This window comes from Neoarius graeffei, chromosome 23, assembly GCF_027579695.1.
Source record: "Neoarius graeffei isolate fNeoGra1 chromosome 23, fNeoGra1.pri, whole genome shotgun sequence".
Taxonomy (NCBI): Eukaryota; Metazoa; Chordata; class Actinopteri; order Siluriformes; family Ariidae; genus Neoarius; species Neoarius graeffei.
This window is the reverse complement of record NC_083591.1, coordinates 13017118-13036497: the sequence shown is the minus strand read 5'-3', so window position 1 is coordinate 13036497 and position 19380 is coordinate 13017118. Positions and strand designations below refer to the sequence as shown.

At 41.6% G+C, this 19380-nt stretch overlaps 1 protein-coding gene across 3 annotated transcripts in view; it reads right to left on the bottom strand.

Moving 5' to 3' along the window:
* Window positions 1-1912: 1912 nt before the first annotated feature.
* The window catches only part of bace1 (beta-secretase 1), a 57707-nt gene continuing 40239 nt past the window's right edge, over window positions 1913-19380 (bottom strand). For all 3 annotated transcript variants that reach the window (XM_060905784.1, XM_060905786.1, XM_060905787.1), the window contains 3 exons: window positions 7691-7840; window positions 7376-7547; window positions 1913-3925 (listed from right to left, as the gene is read on the bottom strand). In XM_060905784.1, the coding sequence (XP_060761767.1) occupies window positions 3681-3925; window positions 7376-7547; window positions 7691-7840 (567 nt within the window). In that variant the 3' untranslated portion in view covers window positions 1913-3680. The remainder of the gene's footprint in view (window positions 3926-7375; window positions 7548-7690; window positions 7841-19380) is intronic.

The following is a 19380-nucleotide window of genomic DNA, read 5'->3' as shown; positions in this document are numbered from 1 at the left end:
GAGCCCCGTGGCCGGCGAGGGCCTTTCTGTGTGGAGTTTGCATGTTCTCCCCGTGTCCGCGTCGGTTTCCTCCGGGTGCTCCGGTTTCCTCCACAGTCCAAAGACATGCAGGTTAGGTTAACTGGTGACTCTAAATTGACCGTAGGTGTGAATGTGAATGGTTGTCTGTGTCTATGTGTCAGCCCTGTGATGACCTGGCGACTTGTCCAGGGTGTACCCCGCCTTTCGCCCGTAGTCAGCTGGGATAGGCTCCAGCTTGCCTGCGACCCTGTAGAACAGGATAAAGTGGCTAGAGATAATGAGATAATAATAATGACTGGCTTTTTTTCATGGTATATCAGATATATTCCACTCAGCTAGCATGATATTTAACTCATCTTCGACTCATTCAATTTCATGCTAGTTGAATGGAATATATCTGATATACCACTCAACACCAGCCAATATTATTTAATTATTTTGTGTCAAAACATGACCTGTAATCCTAATTACATCCATTTCAGTCCCAGATTGTCTCATCTCATTATCTCTAGCTGCTTTATCCTGTTCTACAGGGTCGCAGGCAAGCTGGAGCCCATCCCAGCTGACTACGGGTGAAAGGCGGGGTACACCCTGGACAAGTCGCCAGGTCATCACAGGGCTGACACATAGACACAGACAACCATTCACACACACATTCACACCTACGGTCAATTTAGAGTCACCAGTTAACCTAACCTGCATGTCTTTGGACTGTGGGGGAAACCGGAGCACCCAGAGGACAGCGCTAACCACTACACCACCGTGCCGCCCAGTCCCAGATTGTATCATTACAAAACATGGAAATGTTCAAGGGGGTGAATAATTATACATTATGTATAAAGGCAGCTTGCATCAGGAGCAAGGTTAGAAATAGCTTAAAATGTAAGCTGTTGTAAGCACTATACTGTATGTCCTGTAGTGTTTCTAAGAATTTACTGAGAGCATTATGCAATATGTTTGCTTTATTACTGAAAAATATGTCGAATCAATTATACATGAGATATAACACGACTGCTGCATAGACATGGTTCACACAACTGAGTGGTAGAAATAGTTTATGCCCGAGTTTCACCCTGACTTCTCACCTGAATACTGTGTTTGTACCCATGAACTGCTTGTGTAATCATAAAGACTATCCTGTGCTCATCCTAGGACGTTTGATCACAATATGCTCATACTGAACATCCTTTAAACACAGTGTTTAAATGGCTTTATAATACACAGTTGTAGAAGAGTAATGATTTATAAAATCACATTGTCCAGATTCCCTTTTTGAGTGTTGTACGGTTTCTATCACATGTTGTCTCAGGACATTGTCCTTGCTAATATCACCTCCAGTTTGCTCAATAAGGATTTCTGTAAAGCTGCTATGCGACATTGTTCATTGTTAAAAGCACTATACAAATAAAATTGAAAAGAATTCGAACAATTTGATTAGACAGTGGTTTATATAAGAATAATTTAATAGTACAAGTTCTACTCTTGCTTAATCACTAGATTGTGTTGTTCTTCCTATTTTCAATGTGAATGTAGTGATCCACTGTATTGAGAATATTATTCTATCCACATTCACTGGATATGAGCAATCACGCGCTCTGATTAGCTACTCTACTACTAGGCTATCAGCTCGTATACCGTGAGTAGAGAAAAACAAAATGGCGGCGCGTTTTGATGAACCACCCGCGAATGAAATAAAAGCTCTACTCGAAAACAAAACCCAAGAAAAGCAACAAAGTATGGAATAAAAAGTATGATAATAAGAATGCGCCTTTTTTCAGGAATTATTATCTCATCTCATTATCTCTAGCCGCTTTATCCTTCTACAGGGTCGCAGGCAAGCTGGAGCCTATCCCAGCTGACTACGGGCGAAAGGCGGGGTACACCCTGGACAAGTCGCCAGGTCATCACAGGGCTGACACATAGACACAGACAACCATTCACACTCACATTCACACCTACGGTCAATTTAGAGTCGCCAGTTAACCTAACCTGCATGTCTTTGGACTGTGGGGGAAACCGGAGCACCCGGAGGAAACCCACGCGGACACGGGGAGAACATGCAAACTCCGCACAGAAAGGCTCTCGCCGGCCACGGGGCTCGAACCCAGGACCTTCTTGCTGTGAGGCGACAGCGCTAACCACTACATCACCGTGCCGCCCGGAATTATTATAGCATTTTTCACAAATTGCTACTGTCATTTCGCTGGTTTGTTTATATTCTAAGCAGAAATAATTGTCAGACATATTGTATAAAAGTTTTTATTTATCGAATTTGCAAAAAATTTTAAAAAATGTTCCGTTTCTCAAAATCCAGGGAATGTGGATAGAATAAAAGAGTTATTCCATTCAATCTCACCATACATGGTTTCTAGCCAACTCTGTGCTGCGCGCCTTGTCGGCTATCAGCTCATATACAACTCGATTTCATGGAATAACTGTTAATTGGTTAGAATAAAGATGTAACTAGATTTCATTAGATGTGATGGTTTCCAGGTTTAGACCAGGAGATTGTGGATTAACATGCTACATAAGATATCATTTAAACCTTTTTCTTTCTCGCTAGTTTAAAGTCGATATTAGGAGATTTCAGACCAGGAAGCACAGAGGAGTCTGATTTCAATTTGTATTCAGTACATGTTGAATAGTGCTTTGTATGAAAACAGAAAATTCAGAAAACCGATTTGAAGTCGATTGAAGTATTTTAGCACAGTCCAGTGTAATTCATGTTTAAAAAAAAAATGAAAAAAAGACATTCCTGTAAACATTAAAATAAGTCTCTGTAAAATAACTGATTTGCATTGACTGGATTGCAGCTTGACATATTGTATTATATAACATACTGTATATATTATGTACATAACATAATATATACCTATTTTTCTGCATAGGCAATTCCAAACTTTGCATGTATCTCATATGCCTTCTTATAGAGATTATGGGCTTTTTGAAGGCTAGTTATGTGTCAGTCTGTGCTTCTGTATTGGTGTGTACGTGTGAATGTGAAAAATACATTTATATTATCAGATTAGTGTGTGTGTGTGTCAAGTTTGCACGCATATATTTTCCCATATGTGTCACACATTAAGCCAGCACAAAACTACTATTCAGCTTCACAATGAAATAATAGCGAATACAAAGAGCTTTTTTGTTACACAGATGAGCCATTTCCATAAACAGACCTCTAAAATAAATATTCATCTTCGTAAGCTTTTATAATACCTACATTCACAATAGCAGGTCCTCTGTGTCGTTAGTAAATGTGTGAGATCCTTTTCAAAGGCTGGCATTATAGATTACAAATAATCAGAAATTGCACATTATTATCTCAAGTTTCAGGTTTTAGTCAAGGTTATGACATCGTAAGAGCTCTTAGTCACACATACACACACACACACACGTACATACGCACTTGTCATACAGATTATACACTTAGGAAGCCTCAACACGGCTGTCCACACTTGAAAGACTAAATAAGACGGGACCATCAAATGGGAGGTTTTACTCTTCCCATATTGCAACAGTCCAATCACATGCCATATAGATGCATTTGCCTATATACAGTACACCATCACATTATTTCTGGTCCCCCTCTCTCTGATCAAACTCTTGCTACAGACAAGCAGTGACCTGGTTGTGAGTCAAGATGCTAAAATTATGGCTCATTTCAGGAGATTCAAGTCATCTGCAAAGTCGCCGGAGCCTGGTGGGTGCAGGCAGCGGGCAAAGCGCCACTGGCACACCATGAGGCAGAGGGGCAACATGAAGAGGGCGCAGATTCCTGCCATGACATAGGCGATGGTCATAAGGGTGGACTCATCTGTCTGGGGCACGTTGTAGCCGCAGTCTTCCAGCTCTACGCCATGGAAGGGGCCCTCCACTGACGCGGTACGGAACTCATCATGAACTGAGGACAGTCGGATACAAGATGAATTTTATCGTTAATGCAATCGGTATATTCATTTATTTATTCAATAAACTCAATTACAGGTTTAAATTAGCAGGATGTGGGAGATACTTCAAGTTTGGTAACTATCCTATGGCTGCAACACAAGTTGTAAGTGATAATCCACTTGATATTTACAATTAAACACCTCACATCACAGCAGAAAGTATTTAATGTACAGCCAAAAAAAAAAAAAAAAAAAAGCCTCAATGAGGCTGTCGCTCATACCGGCCACTGTTTGAAAATCCGATCAATTCTGTAGGAGTAGCAGCGATTTTTGTGAAATTGCATATGACCCCTGTGTAGCTGCATCCATGCTAGGTGGCGCCACCTGGTGAACAATTCTTGTTGGTATAGATTACTTGCCACCACGTGATCAAAACGTGCTACGTCATGAGCGCCTGCCATGATGGTGGATATACAACGCAACTAGGATGGCAGCCGCTGAAAGCGTGACTGTAAACAATGCTGAATTTTCTCAGTATTACCACGATTTGAACAGTTGAGTGAAAATTCAATACAAAGAGAAGATAGATATGTGTGGTTTTGACCCATATTATTTCAAAAAGTCGGATTTTTCTAAGGATAAGACAATTCTACCGACCATCGAGTACCCAGATATTGTGTTCGATCTGGTTTGGCAGACTTCGTGGGTCGACAAATCTCAAATGAAGGCTTATAAATCCACGGAAGCCTATAACTTGGTCTCTGGATAGGTAAATACCTTATTAATTAAACCAGTCAATGATGACAAAGCAGTTGTATTTGCAAGGGTAAGTTAGGGCTTCTTTTGCATTTACACTACGTTCACACTGCAAGGCTTAATGCTCAATTCCGATTTTTTTGTGAAATCTGATTTTTTTTTTGTGAGGTCGTTCACATTAACAAATATATGCGACTTGTATGTGATCCTCAGTATGAACGAAAAGCGACCTAAAAGCGTTCCGCATGCGCATTGCAGGATACGACGACGTCACACGCAGTGAGCATGGCCAGTGTTTACGGAAGTAACCTAAAGTTTCCTGTGTATGACAGTAGCCAGCATGGAGTACCTGGCGATGATGCAGTTGTTGTTGCGACGGAGCCAGAACATGCACAATAGCCTGATGTTAAGGAGGAGGTTGAGAAGGAAGAGGGCAAGGGTTTTGGCTCAGGCGTTCTGCGGGGTAGTGACTGCAACCTCCGTTCAAAGGAACATCAAAGCCATGTTGTTGTAACTTTTTTTGAGAGACCCGCCGCCTACTTCAGCGCAGAATAGTGACGTTTGTGGCTTGTTGATAATGTGTAAGTCGGATGAATGCGACCTGGCGGTTCAGACTGAAGTCGCATATGAAAAGATCGGATAGGAATCGGAATTAGGACCACATATCCAAACGGCCTGGGTCGGATTTGAAAAAAATCGGATCTGTGTCGTTCATATTGTCAATAAAAGATCGGATACAGGTCACATATGGGCGAAAAAAATCGGATTTGAGTCACTTCAGCCTGCAGTGTGAACGTAGTGTTAGTTTACTTCTACATGTAAACAACAGACGAAGTATGAAATTTTGACAAGTCTCTAGCTTTATGGTTCACAAATCACATTTCAATTTATTTCAGGTACAATTTTGCTGGCGCTCCTAGAAGCGAAATAATACACGTGTTAAAATAATAATGACCGAGTGAACCGCGACAAGAGAATGCTCATTTTATAGCAAAATTCTAGCAACACGAAATAAAATTCTTCCATGATATTATCGAGAAAGCTTTTGAATTTCACCTGAGATAAAATGATTTCTGCAAACACGAGCTGTTTTGGTTTTAGCCTCTGTTAGATCAGCCCTGCTTGTCTCCTCTCTGTACTAAAGGCCCGGTCCCACTGCACTTACGGATGCAAAGAGGATGTAAAACGTAAAAAAATCTTTGCCATCCGTTGGAAAACGCTATGCATCCGTTGTGTACTCATTGCATACGTGCTTCATACGCTCTATCCATCGAGCATCCGTCCACTGTGATTTCATCCGCGCAAAAAGTTTTGAGCTGCACAAAACTTTTAGAACGGATGAACTTTCCGCCGTGTACGATGTAAATCCGCGACATATACGAGCAACAAACGTTCTATGTCCGTTATCATCCGTTAAACGTCTGTTGTATCCTCTCTGCATCCTCTGGGCATCCTCGCAACTCACATCTGCTGCAGCTGAAAACAGAAAGAGGGAGGAAAGATAAGGTACATGAAACGTCTATTCATCGTTAGTAGCACGGAAATAGAAAGGATGTAAGCGTATGCATCTCGTATATAAAGTATTCAAAACGGACAAAGCGTTTATATCTGGGATGTATCTCGTATATTTAGGATGTCTGGAGTATGTCTAGAGTATGTAGAAGGACACCTAGCGCAGTGAACGGTCTGCATCCGATATACATCCGCGCAACATCCCCTTTGTTTCCGTTAGGCGTACGTGATGCAGCCCCTTCACCCGCTATGCATCCGCTCTTTCTGCTATGCGTCCGCTTCTCAGTTATCACCGGTAACCCCTTCGGAGCTGTCATCCACTTCCATCCGCTTTCATCCGCTAGGCTTCCTATGAACATGCGTTTAACATCCCCGCTATATACTACCCACGTCCGTTCTTTTCCGTTCTGTTTTCGCCAATTTTGTCCATTTCTGGAGCGGATGAAAACGGATAGAGCCACCCCCGAAATTTTGCTCGTCCGCTCTGTCCTTTTTGCATACGTTTTGTGTCCATCGGCCAGTGGGACCGGGCCTTAAGCCTCAGAGTTTCCTCGCCCTCTTTCCGAATCACGGATGGAATTCTAAAAAATCCGAACTTGCCACGGTCACGAGTGCTGTTGTGACCACAACTATATACAGCACAAAGATATGGCATAGCTAAAAGAACACTTAAAGCAGTGGAAAAACAAAGAGTTGCGCATACGTGACTATGTTTTGTATGGAATGTCGCTTGACCCCACATTCGTATATCCACCAACATGGCCGACATCCGGGTTTCGATTTTGCTTTGACGTCACTTGCAAGTCAAGGATCTGTCTTTAGAGTCTTCTGGGTGAGTTTCAGTGAAAACATCCCAGCAGTTTACGAAGAGTAGCGTTTAATGTGACAAATCACCCAAAAATTTCAGACGCGCATAAAATCGTAAATATGACCGGTGGTGCCACCATCTTGACAACTTTTATGCATGCTCACCTGGGGAACATTATATGCGAGTTTGATCGGAATCCAATCAATCCTGTAGGAGGAGTAGCGATTGCTGTAAATTGTGGACGAGCGACGACAACACGTGATCATATAAGCTCATCCGGCCTGGCCTAAAGCCGGATGAGCTAACTAGACTGAGGGTCCTGGATTAATATAAACAAATGTAGACTGAGACACCAAAAACATACAAACAGCATCATTTTTTGTTTTACCATGACACGTGCTGACGGCAAAGCCGATACGTTTATGTTCACGATCGAATACAACATAGAAGCCCTCCATGATGACAGCACCCATGACCGTCCCCGTGCTCGACTGTGACACAGCAAACTTGTAGCAGTCCTCCTGCGCTGAAGCCACGTCCTCTACGGGCCTGAGATACTGCTGTAGAGGAAAGTGGGACAGGGAACAGGTGTTAGCTCAAAATCCACTCTCTCACACACACCTTCCAGCCGCACTCGATACAAAGCCTCTTTCTTTTTCACAGACAGATGTTCATGTAAATACTAACATACAAAAACACACACCTGGGGCAGAATGGAGATGCGAAAGGACTGGTTACGATTTTCACTCATCAAATAAAGGGAAATGACTGGGAAGATGTGCCAGGGCGTGGTGCCAGCTTGCCAACAGACTAACTGCTCACCCAGCCAGAAACCTGAAGGAAACTGCTCAGTCTGTGTATCAGAGAGTGAGGAAGCAAATCAGGGCAAGATAGATAAAGAATTACAAAACCACTGACTAAGAATGCTATCAAACATCATGCCACATGTTATCTTCAATCATTATGGGTATAGATTGTGTACAGGATAATGTGTACTCTACTGTTTTCAGATTATAAGCACAGAATGGCTGTCAGTACACAGTCATATCATGTGAACAATATGTTGGACTGGTTTTCTCCCAGTGTTGTCATCTGCTGTTATGGATAAAAAAAAATATTTATGCCCATACCCTTACTTAGATTATCTCATCTGGATACTGTAAATTTGTCTAAATGCTGCTGCTGTATTCCTAAAGACTTCAATATTATGGATTTTATATGTAAATATTAAGCCCATTTCAATTCCAGGTACCGGTATGCACAGCATTTAAGCAATACCTCACATACAAGTACTTCTATACAAGAGTTTTATAAAGGAAGAATTTACTTCGAATGTCTGACATTTCAGATACAACATGATCAAATATTTTGTTGACTTTTGCACCACTGGTAGAAACAGATCCCAAAGAGGCAAAAGACGGATTCAGCGTTTTATTATATGGACATGAGTGTTTTACTGGGAAATACGCCATTCATATTTTTCATATGAACTACATCTCGGACACTGAGTAACACTGATGAATTGTTTTGATAAATTTGGGTACTTTTTGCTTGTGAATGTGTCTATATAATAAAATCACGTTGGCTTGAATATATGAAGTTTATCTTCTCATGTTGAAAAACTCATTTTTCATACGAAATACACTGCAGATCTGAGTGACACATTTAAAGGTCCCATGGCATGGTGGTTTGTTGATGCTTTAAACGGGCTCGTGGAGGCTTCCGGATGTTATATCCGCAGCCTTTCTCGAAATGAACCCTCGGCACGTAAATATAGCATCCTGGGAGAAAGCCTCATTTCAGCGCTTTTCCCAGTGCGTCGTTTTGCTAATGAGAAGCAGGAGGCGGGGAAGGGTAGAGGGTGGGGGCGGGCCATGGGGGGAGGGGCTTGACCAAGCTGCGCGCACACATACTCGCTGCTATCAGCGCCTGTAGCCACGCTGCTAAGACAAAACCCCGTTCTCCCTCGGACTCCTTTCGTAAACTCAACGTGACACAGAGAACAGAGAGTGAGAGTGTTCGGAGTGGTAGTTTACGAACGTATAATACCCTAGGCTTGAACACGCACTCCATAACCAAAGAGGATAGAAGCAGCAACTACAGCAACATAGCGCTTATCCAACAGAAGACATGCATTGCGGAGCAATAGTCAAACATAAGCTCATAAATTACAGTCAATTTCCAGACTAAACTCAGTTTAACAGAGCATGCTGCATGCTCTTTAGTTTTGTAGTGCAGATTACCTGGCTAACTGCAGGAAGCGGTTAGCTGCACAGCTAATGTAGCCATTGCTAGGCTAACGCACTGATTTTAAAACACGGCAAAACGACCAGTTATACACTTACTTGTTCGGTGTTTGTTGCTGATGCGGCAGGGATGCTTGGTACGGACCCAGGCTTCAGTGACAGTTGATGTGCAAAACCTACCCTGTACTGTCCCAAGTTGTGGAAACATTCATCAGGAAAATGCTTCCGACAAACATACATCGTCTTAGGTAGACTCGACGGCGTATTATTGAAGTAAATAAAATTAAGCCACTGCGTCTTCAAGGGCTCTCCCGTCGGCAGTAAAAACAGACTCTTTTCTGTGTTGTCACATCCATGTACAGCGCAATTTCCATGTTTCGCTCGCTTAGGTGATGCCATGTTGTTGTGTCCTCTATGGTCTCCTCACTACAACTGGGCGGGGCAATCCATACGGTGGGTGGGAATCCAGAGGGGGGGGCGTGGGGATCATCTCCCTTGCTGACGTAGTAAAGGGAAGAGCTCATCAACGCGCCGTTTTGACGCGCCATTCTCAAATGTTGGGCATAGTTTGGTTTACACATTATGAAATTTCTAGCCATTGGGGTGACTTAAGAAGGTCAGAGGAACTCATTTTAACGTTAAAAAACCTCAGAAAGTGAAAATTTCATGCCATGGGACCTTTAAATAATATTGGCTGGCTTTGAGTGGTATATCAGATATTCCATTCAGCTAGCATGATCTTGAACGAGTCGAGAACAAGTAGCTGAATGGAACATACCTGATATACCGTACCACGAAGAAACCAGCCAATATTATTATTATTATTACTACTACTACACATTCAATGGAACAATTACAGATTTTACAAAAAGTTAAGAACAGGGGAATAACTTACCAATACTGAATGCTGATTCTGATCAAATGTAATTCAATGTTCTGTCAATCCAATGTACAAAGTCAAAGTTCTAACAATAAAAATGGTACAAGTCTCAAAAGCCTGAACAACAACCCAACTTATATGTAAGCTATATCCAGGCTGACAGTTCAAGTTTAAAATTACTTTTGGTAGTCGTTAATTGTTACACTGCAGTTGTTCAAAACAAAAGGGCTTTGCTGAGTGAAGTCCACGAGTGAAGTCCTCTTGTAAAAGTCTCCGTCACTTTTCCTCACCTCCAAGTAGAACTGAGACAATATTTTCGCTATTGCTCTCTTTTCCAATTTTATGATGTCCGTTGGTATGTTTTTCTCTTGTAAATATGCGTGAAGAATATCCAGTAAAGTTTTGGTAGCCTTTCGAGTGGTCAGCGCGTCTTTCTCTTTAAATCTTACGCTTGGAATGAAGCAAACCTCACAGTCATGTTTGTGTACAAACTGTTAGTCACTCGCTAGCGCGGAAGTTTTACGTCTCCGACATGTCTCTTTACCAGCTTTTCCACATATTTAATACAGAAGATTACAGTGGTGCTTGAAAGTTTGTGAGCACTTTAGACTTTCTATATTTCTGCATAAATATGACCTAAAACAACATCAGATTTTCACACAAGTCCTAAAAGTAGATAAAGAGAACCCAGTTAAACAAATGAGACAAAAATATTATACTTGGTCATTTATTTATTCAGGAAAATGATCCAATATTACATATCTGAGTGGCAAAAGTACGTGAACCTTTGCTTTCAGTATCTGGTATGACCCCCTTGTGCAGCAATAACTGCAACTAAATATTTCCGATAACTGTTGATCAGTCCTGCACACTGGTTTGGAGGAATTTTAGCCCATTCCTCCGTACAGAACAGCTTCAACTCTGGGATGTTGGTGGGTTTCCTCACATGAACTGCTCGCTTCAGGTCCTTCCACAACATTTCGATTGGACTAAGGTCAGGACTTTGACTTGGCCATTCCAAAGCATTAACTTTATTCTTCTTTAACCATTCTTTGGTAGAACGACTTGTGTGCTTAGGGCTGTTGTCTTGCTGCATGACCCATCTTCTCTGGAGGTTCAGTTCATGGACAGATGTCCTGACATTTTCCTTTAGAATTCGCTGGTATAATTCAGAATTCATTGTTCCATCAATGATGGCAAGCCGTCCTGGCCCAGGTGCAGCAAAACAGGCCCAAACCATGATACTACCACCACCATGTTTCACAGATGGGATAAGGTTCTTATGCTGGAATGCAGTGTTTTCCTTTCTCCAAACATAACGCTTCTCATTTAAAACAAAAAGTTCTAGTTTGGTCTCATCTGTGCACAAAACACTTTTCCAGTAGCCTTCTGGCTTGTCCACGTGATCTTTAGCAAACTGCAGATGAGCAGCAATGTTCTTTTTGGAGAGCAGTGGCTTTCTCCTTGCAACCCTGCCATGCACACCATTGTTGTTCAAGTGTTCTCCTGATGGTGGACTCATGAACATTAGCCAATGTGAGAGAGGCCTTCAGTTGCTTAGAAGTTACCCTGGGGTCCTTTGTGACCTTGCCAACTATTACATGCCTTGCTCTTGGAGTGATCTTTGTTGGTCGACCACTCCTGGGGAGGGTAACAATGGTCTTGAATTTCCTCCATTTGTACACAATCTGTCTGACTGTGGATTGGTGGAGTCCAAACTCTTTAGATATGGTTTTGTAACCTTTTCCAGCCTGATGAGCATCAACAACGCTTTTTCTGAGGTCCTCAGAAATCTCCTTTGTTCGTGCCATGATACACTTCCACAAACATGTCATCTTGTGAAGATCAGACTTTGATAGATCCCTGTTCTTTAAATAAAACAGGGTGCCCACTCACACCCGATTGTGATCCCATTGATTGAAAACACCTGACTCTAATTTCACCTTCAAATTAACTGCTAATCCTAGAGGTTCACATACATTTTTCCACTCACAGATATGTAATATTGGATCATTTTCCTCAATAAATAAATGACCAAGTTTAATATTTTTGTCTCATTTGTTTAACTGGGTTCTCTTTATCTACTTTTAGGACTTGTGTGAAAACCTGATGTTGTTTTAGGTCATATTTATGCAGAAATATAGAAAATTCTAAAGGGTTCACAAACTTTCAAGCACCACTGTAAATGCATGAAGAATATCCAGTGAAGTTTTGGTCGCCTTTCGGGTGTTCAGCACGTCTTTCTCTTTAAATCTTCTGCTTGTAATGAAGCAAACCTCGCGGCCATGTTTGTGTACAAACTGTCAGTCACTCGCTCGCGTGGAAGTTTTACATCTTCGATGTGTCCCTTTTCCAGTTTTTCGGTGTCCGTTGGTATGTTTTTCTCTTGTAAATATGCATGAAGAATATATAATTAAGTTTTGGTAGCCTTTCGGGTGTTCAGCGCATCTTTAGTTTCAGTTTATTTATTTAGTGTTTAAACCTAGCACTGGATCTTCTCTCTTTCCTGGCCAACAAAGAAATGATTGCGCGCATGCGCAGCAGAAATGTTGTCACTGGATCTTCGCATGAGCTCTGACATGTGACGTCATGTTGTCTTACAATGTGCAATATTATAACAATATTGCACGCACATTCTCCGTTGAGGAGAGTGGCATAATACATGGAGGATAAGCGATATAATAATATTGCATGCCATCAATAAACCCACTAGAAGGTAATAGAATATGTTTTTATTCCATGGAAAAAGTGTCCCGTATGTATAATAATTCCCAACATTTCACTCCGATGTCGTCACTGCCAGTATTTTCCTGCAGACTAGACGCACGTTGTCAAAATGGCAAACCGGTTCAAAATTAAAATTCTTCTGATTAACTTGTGTATTTTTTTTTAATTGTGGATGTCTCCATATAATATAAAAGGACGTTACACAGTGGCAGGAAGATATGAAGTTTATCTTCATGTTGAAAAGTATTTCACCCATTCACTTCGCTCACTTGTGAAATATGTTCACCACTTGAAGATCAACTTTATATCTTCGTGCCTCCATGTATGTTGCCACACTAAAACAGACACACACTGACAGCCCGTTAGCTTGCTGCTCATTGGAGCCACACTGATTTGTTCATTCCTGCTCAAGTTGCATCTGGTGAAATTGGCTTTGCTTCATCCTTTTTGTCTTCATCTAATGAGCTTCTTTCTTTTAAGTCAAAAGTTATATTTATAAAAAAAGGTATAGTTCACGATGTCTGCTGATATCGCTATGTGTACAACTACTACAGTTAGAACAGTTTGCACACACACCAAATTTTTAAATCAATATTAAACAACTCCTTTAATCTCTGCATTGAATTAGTCTGCAGACAGTTAAGAACTTGATCATGATCTAATACTGGAGTATTTTCTTTCACACTACATGCTTTAGCAACCTTTAGTTCCACTTTGGGAGTTTGTGTAATCTGCTATTCCGTACACCACACTAAATCTGCTAACCATTCAAAGAACAGAACCATTTTTTCTTTAAGTGACAAGCAAACTATGACCTTTGCATGAGCTATGAAAACTTTTATCTGGACCCCGAGTTTGAAACTGTATTCCTGACATTTCATATTTGTGCCACTAGATGCCGTACAAATGCTTACAATGAATTACTGTGTTGGAGAAAAATCCCAACTCATCTCATTATCTCTAGCTGCTTTATCCTGTTCTACAGGGTCGCAGGCAAGCTGGAGCCTATCCCAGCTGACTACGGGCGAAAGGCGGGGTACACCCTGGACAAGTCGCCAGGTCATCACAGGGCTGACACATAGACACAGACAACCATTCACACTCACATTCACACCTACGGTCAATTTAGAGTCGCCAGTTAACCTAACCTGCATGTCTTTGGACTGTGGGGGAAAACGGAGCACCCGGAGGAAACCCACGCGGACACCATGGAAACTCCGCACAAAAAGGCCCTCGCGGGCCATGGGGCTCGAACCCGGACCTTCTTGCTGTGAGGCAACAGCACTAACCACTACACCACCGTGCCACCCGTGTTGGAGAAAAATGTCCCTGTTATTTCAAGTGAACCTGTAACAAAATAAGCAGACTGAAGAAGTAAACTGAAAAATACTATTTAAAAGAAAGCTAAATTGATGACTATTCAAAAAGTACAGTCTCAGTGTGGGCAAAAAAAAAAAAAAAGACGCAATTACAGACTCAAATTCCCCCCCACCCCAATCTTTAACATCCTTGGAGACAATGAAGCACAAAAAGTAAGCTGCCTGCTCAAAGACTAAAAAAAAAATACATTTTTTCCAAATAAAAGTGCAAGAGAAATTTGAAAAAAAAAAAGTGTACGTCATAGTTATATGAACTCAAGTTCAGTTTTGAACTGATCAGTAAAATTAAAACATTTTATTGTTATATTAAATGAAAATTATTTATATGCTCTCAGAAAAAGAAGCCTTTGTCACATGCACACTCAAGTACAGTGAAATTCATCCTCTGCACTTAACCTATCTGAAGCAGTGAACACACACACACACACACACACACACACACACACACACACACACACACACACACACACACACAAGTGAGCAATGAGCACGCACACATGCCTAGAGCAGTGGGCAGCTACAACCCCGATTCCAAAAAAGTTGGGACAAAGTACAAATTGTAAATAAAAACGGAATGCAATAATTTACAAATCTCAAAAACTGATATTGTATTCACAATAGAACACAGACAACATATCAAATGTCGAAAGTGAGACATTTTGAAATTTCATGCCAAATATTGGCTCATTTGAAATTTCATGACAGCAACACATCTCAAAAAAGTTGGGACAGGGGCAATAAGAGGCTGGAAAAGTTAAAGGTACAAAAAAGGAACAGCTGGAGGACCAAATTGCAACTCATTAGGTCAATTGGCAATAGGTCATTAACATGACTGGGTATAAAAAGAGCATCTTGAAGTGGCAGCGGCTCTCAGAAGTAAAGATGGGAAGAGGATCACCAATCCCCCCAATTCTGCGCCGACAAATAGTGGAGCAATATCAGAAAGGAGTTCGACAGTGTAAAATTGCAAAGAGTTTGAACATATCATCATCTACAGTGCATATCATCATCAAAAGATTCAGAGAATCTGGAAGAATCTCTGTGCGTGAGGGTCAAGGCCGGAAAACCATACTGGGTGCCCGTGATCTTCGGGCCCTTAGACGGCACTGCATCACATACAGGCATGCTTCTGTATTGGAAATCACAAAATGGGCTCAGGAATATTTCCAGAGAGCATTATCTGTGAACACAATTCACCGTGCCATCCACCGTTGCCAGCTAAAACTCTATAGTTCAAAGAAGAAGCCGTATCTAAACATGATCCAGAAGCGCAGACGTCTTCTCTGGGCCAAGGCTCATTTAAAATGGACTGTGGCAAAGTGGAAAACTGTTCTGTGGTCAGATGAATCAAAATGTGAAGTTCTTTATGGAAATCAGGGACGCCGTGTCATTCGGACTAAAGAGGAGAAGGACGACCCAAGTTGTTATCAGCGCTCAATTCAGAAGCCTGCATCTCTGATGGTATGGGGTTGCATTAGTGCGTGTGGCATGGGCAGCTTACACATTTGGAAAAACACCATCAATGCTGAAAGGTATATCCAGGTTCTAGAGCAACATATGCTCCCATCCAGACGACGTCTCTTTCAGGAAAGACCTTGCATTTTCCAACATGACAATGCCAAACCACATACTGCATCAATTACAGCATCATGGCTGCGTAGAAGAAGGGTCCGGGTACTGAACTGGCCAGCCTGCAGTCCAGATCTTTCACCCATAGAAAACATTTGGCGCATCATAAAACGGAAGATACGACAAAAAAAGACCTAAGACAATTGAGCAACTAGAATCCTACATTAGACAAGAATGGGTTAACATTCCTATCCCTAAACTTGAGCAACTTGTCTCCTCAGTCCCCAGACGTTTACAGACTGTTGTAAAGAGAAAAGGGGATGTCTCACAGTGGTAAACATGGCCTTGTCCCAACTTTTTTGAGACGTGTTGTTGTCATGAAATTTAAAATCACCTAATTTTTCTCTTTAAATGATACATTTTCTCAGTTTAAACATTTGATATGTCATCTATGTTCTATTCTGAATAAAATATGGAATTTTGAAACTTCCACATCATTGCATTCTGTTTTGATTTACAATTTATACTTTGTCCCAACTTTTTTGGAATCGGGGTTGTATATTACAGTGCCCGGGGAGCAGTTGGGGGTTAGGTGCCTTGTTCAAGGGCACTTCAGCCCAAGGCCGCCCCATGTTAACCTAACCTGCATGTCTTTGGACTGTGGGGGAAACCGGAGCACCCAGAGGAAACCCACACAGACATGGGGAAAGCATGCAAACTACACACAGAAAGGGCCCTGTCAGCCACTGGGCTCGAACCCAGAACCTTCTTGCTGTGAGGCGATAGTGCTAACCACTACATGCCTTTTGAGTCAGTGAGTGGATTTCTCTCACTCTATTGTCAATACTGATCCATTTTATTTTGATTTGTTTTACTCTCTCGCTCAAGTAGGTTTAATAGCTCATAAATATGCAAGTTCATATATTCACAAACAACAAAGTCTCGTCCTTTTGTGAGATACCAGCCTACCGTTTCATAATATGTATAGTACCATGGTAGTACCACAAAAGAGTTTTTAGAAAGATGGTGCTTCACTGAAAGAGCTTTTCAGAGCATTAGATTAGATAAAACTTTATTGATCCCTTTGGGCAGGTTCCCTCAGGGAAATTAAGATTCCAGCAGCATCATTACAGATAAACAGAGAAAATAAATAGAAAAAACTTCTAGATAAATTAAAATAAATTATTTACATATACAAATATAAAAAGAATAAGATATGGGGAAGGGGGGGAAGGAGAAGGGGGAGCAGCAGGAGAGATATTGCACATTGTCCGGTATTGCTTATTGTTAGGCTAGGCTACTGCTCCTTCCCATCCTTTGTCCTCCTGTTACCCCTCCTCCCCCCCAAAGAGGAGTCCCATCCCATACAGACAGCGAATTTCAATTGAGATTACATGGCTGTTCTTGTAAATTAACACTTGTATGTGCTTAAAATAGCCACATCCCCAAAAAAAGGGTATTGCTGCATGCTGGAATGCCTCCAAATGGGTGGGCCATAACTCCAAAAGAGATGACATAAATCATAATGCTTCTCTATTGGTTGTTGAGATGTCTAGGTTTTGTGTGTGTGTGTGTGTGTGTGTGTGTGTGTGTGTGTGTGTGTGTGTGTGTGTGTGTGTGTGCGCGTGTGTGAGAGAGAGTGAGAGAGAGAGATGCAGTGCTCCAGCTGCCCCTTTGTAGAACAGAATACCACCACTGAGAAAATTAAAAACTGTCTTCATATTTGATTTTAAATACATTCAATAGATCGAGTATCCAAACTCACAGATCACAATGTCTATTTGTGGGTTGTTGTTTTTTTAAATAGCCTAAAATGTGTGGTTAAATGGGCTAGATGCAGATTTTATCTACATTGTTGTTAAAAAAAAATTATACACACAGAGTGATTTTACTGGCAACATACTGTATATGTATAATACCATGTTCTCTTAGGTTATAACACACCAGGATGCAATCAGACACGAAATGTAACGTGTTCATAGAGGTTAAGCGAACTGAATGTCCATATGATCTTTGAAAAGAAAAGAACTAAAATGAGGGAATGATGTATTACATAGCATAGTCAAATCAAATCGAATCAGGTGTGTGCTTTTTCTCTTTCCTCTGTGATGGTCATTTCTGACCCCTCTGCACGAGATATGAAAACATCCCATTCCTGAGGGTCAGAAGATGGGGAAACGTCATACAGCGCACACAGTGGATGCACTCGAAGCAGAGCCTAGTTGAATATATTTCAATTAGACCAATAGGAAAGCGTTCAACAGAATTTGGGGTTCTGGAGTTTATGCTGTGGAGGGTCAAGGTCACAGCAAGATCAAACATCTTTCTTCAACAGCTTCAGGCATGCAAATTAGTAACAAGAAGGACCAAACTTGTTCTTGCTTTCTACTCGTTTTATTTTCCTTTCGACCGTTCAGATGTTCATATCGTTTTGCATTGAATGAGAGAGACTTTTTTTTAAATCCTGTTCCCACCTGCACCTGAAGAAATTCATCCCACATAGTATTGTGGTCCTTTAAAGCTAAACTAAAAATTGAAATAAAACCCTTGTACTGCAGCAGAGGGAATTCCGCAGTTACCAGAGTTGTTTCAAAGCTGTAGGTTGCACATCGCTATCCAATCCCACACAGCTAGTTTAGAGTCAGATCAACATGATTTCACCTGGCAACTCACAGAGGCTGATGTTTTGATTCTACACAGACTGGAGTTGAACGGGGGGGAATCTCCCAGACACTGCAGTAGACATCTGCACCATGCTGTTCGCTCTCAGTTTCAGAATCAACAAGTTCCAATTTCTTTCACGAGTGCATTTTTAGGTTTATTATTTTGCACCTTTATTGCAACAGTGTGTGCTAAACAATAGGAATGTAATGATATATGGTGGGAGCACGGTGGTGTAGTGGTTAGCGCTGTCGCCTCACAGCAAGAAGGTCCGGGTTCGAGCCCCATGGCCGGCGAGGGCCTTTCTGTGTGGAGTTTGCATGTTCTCCCCGTGTCCGTGTGGGTTTCCTCCGGGTGCTCCGGTTTCCCTCACAGTCCAAAGACATGCAGGTTAGGTTAACTGGTGACTCTAAATTGAGCGTAGGTGTGAATGTGAGTGTGAATGGTTGTCTGTGTCTATGTGTCAGCCCTGTGATGGCCTGGCGACTTATCCAGGGTGTACCCCGCCTTTCGCCCGTAGTCAGCTGGGATAGGCTCCAGCTTGCCTGCGACCCTGTAGAACAGGATAAAGCAGCTAGAGATGAGATGAGATGATATACGGTATGGTGTGATACAAATCATGGTACAAATTTATGATGATTCAAATCAGTGAAAAAAAATGAACCCCAATTGTTATCAGGCTGCATAATGTTCGTATTTCCTAGCTGTAATTGCGTTGTTTAGACAGTAGAGGGTGCAATAACATGCAGTCGAGGGAATTCATGCGACTTCACAGAAGTAACACAGCTGGAATGCTGCAAAAAAGCAGATCTAAAATTGGAAAAAGCTGCTGCGTGACTGACTGTACAAAGAGATTCAACAAGAAATCAGAGCCCTCTTTCTAAAGACTGCCGAAAGCTAAAGAAAAGAGAAGCAAATGGAGGTAGTACAA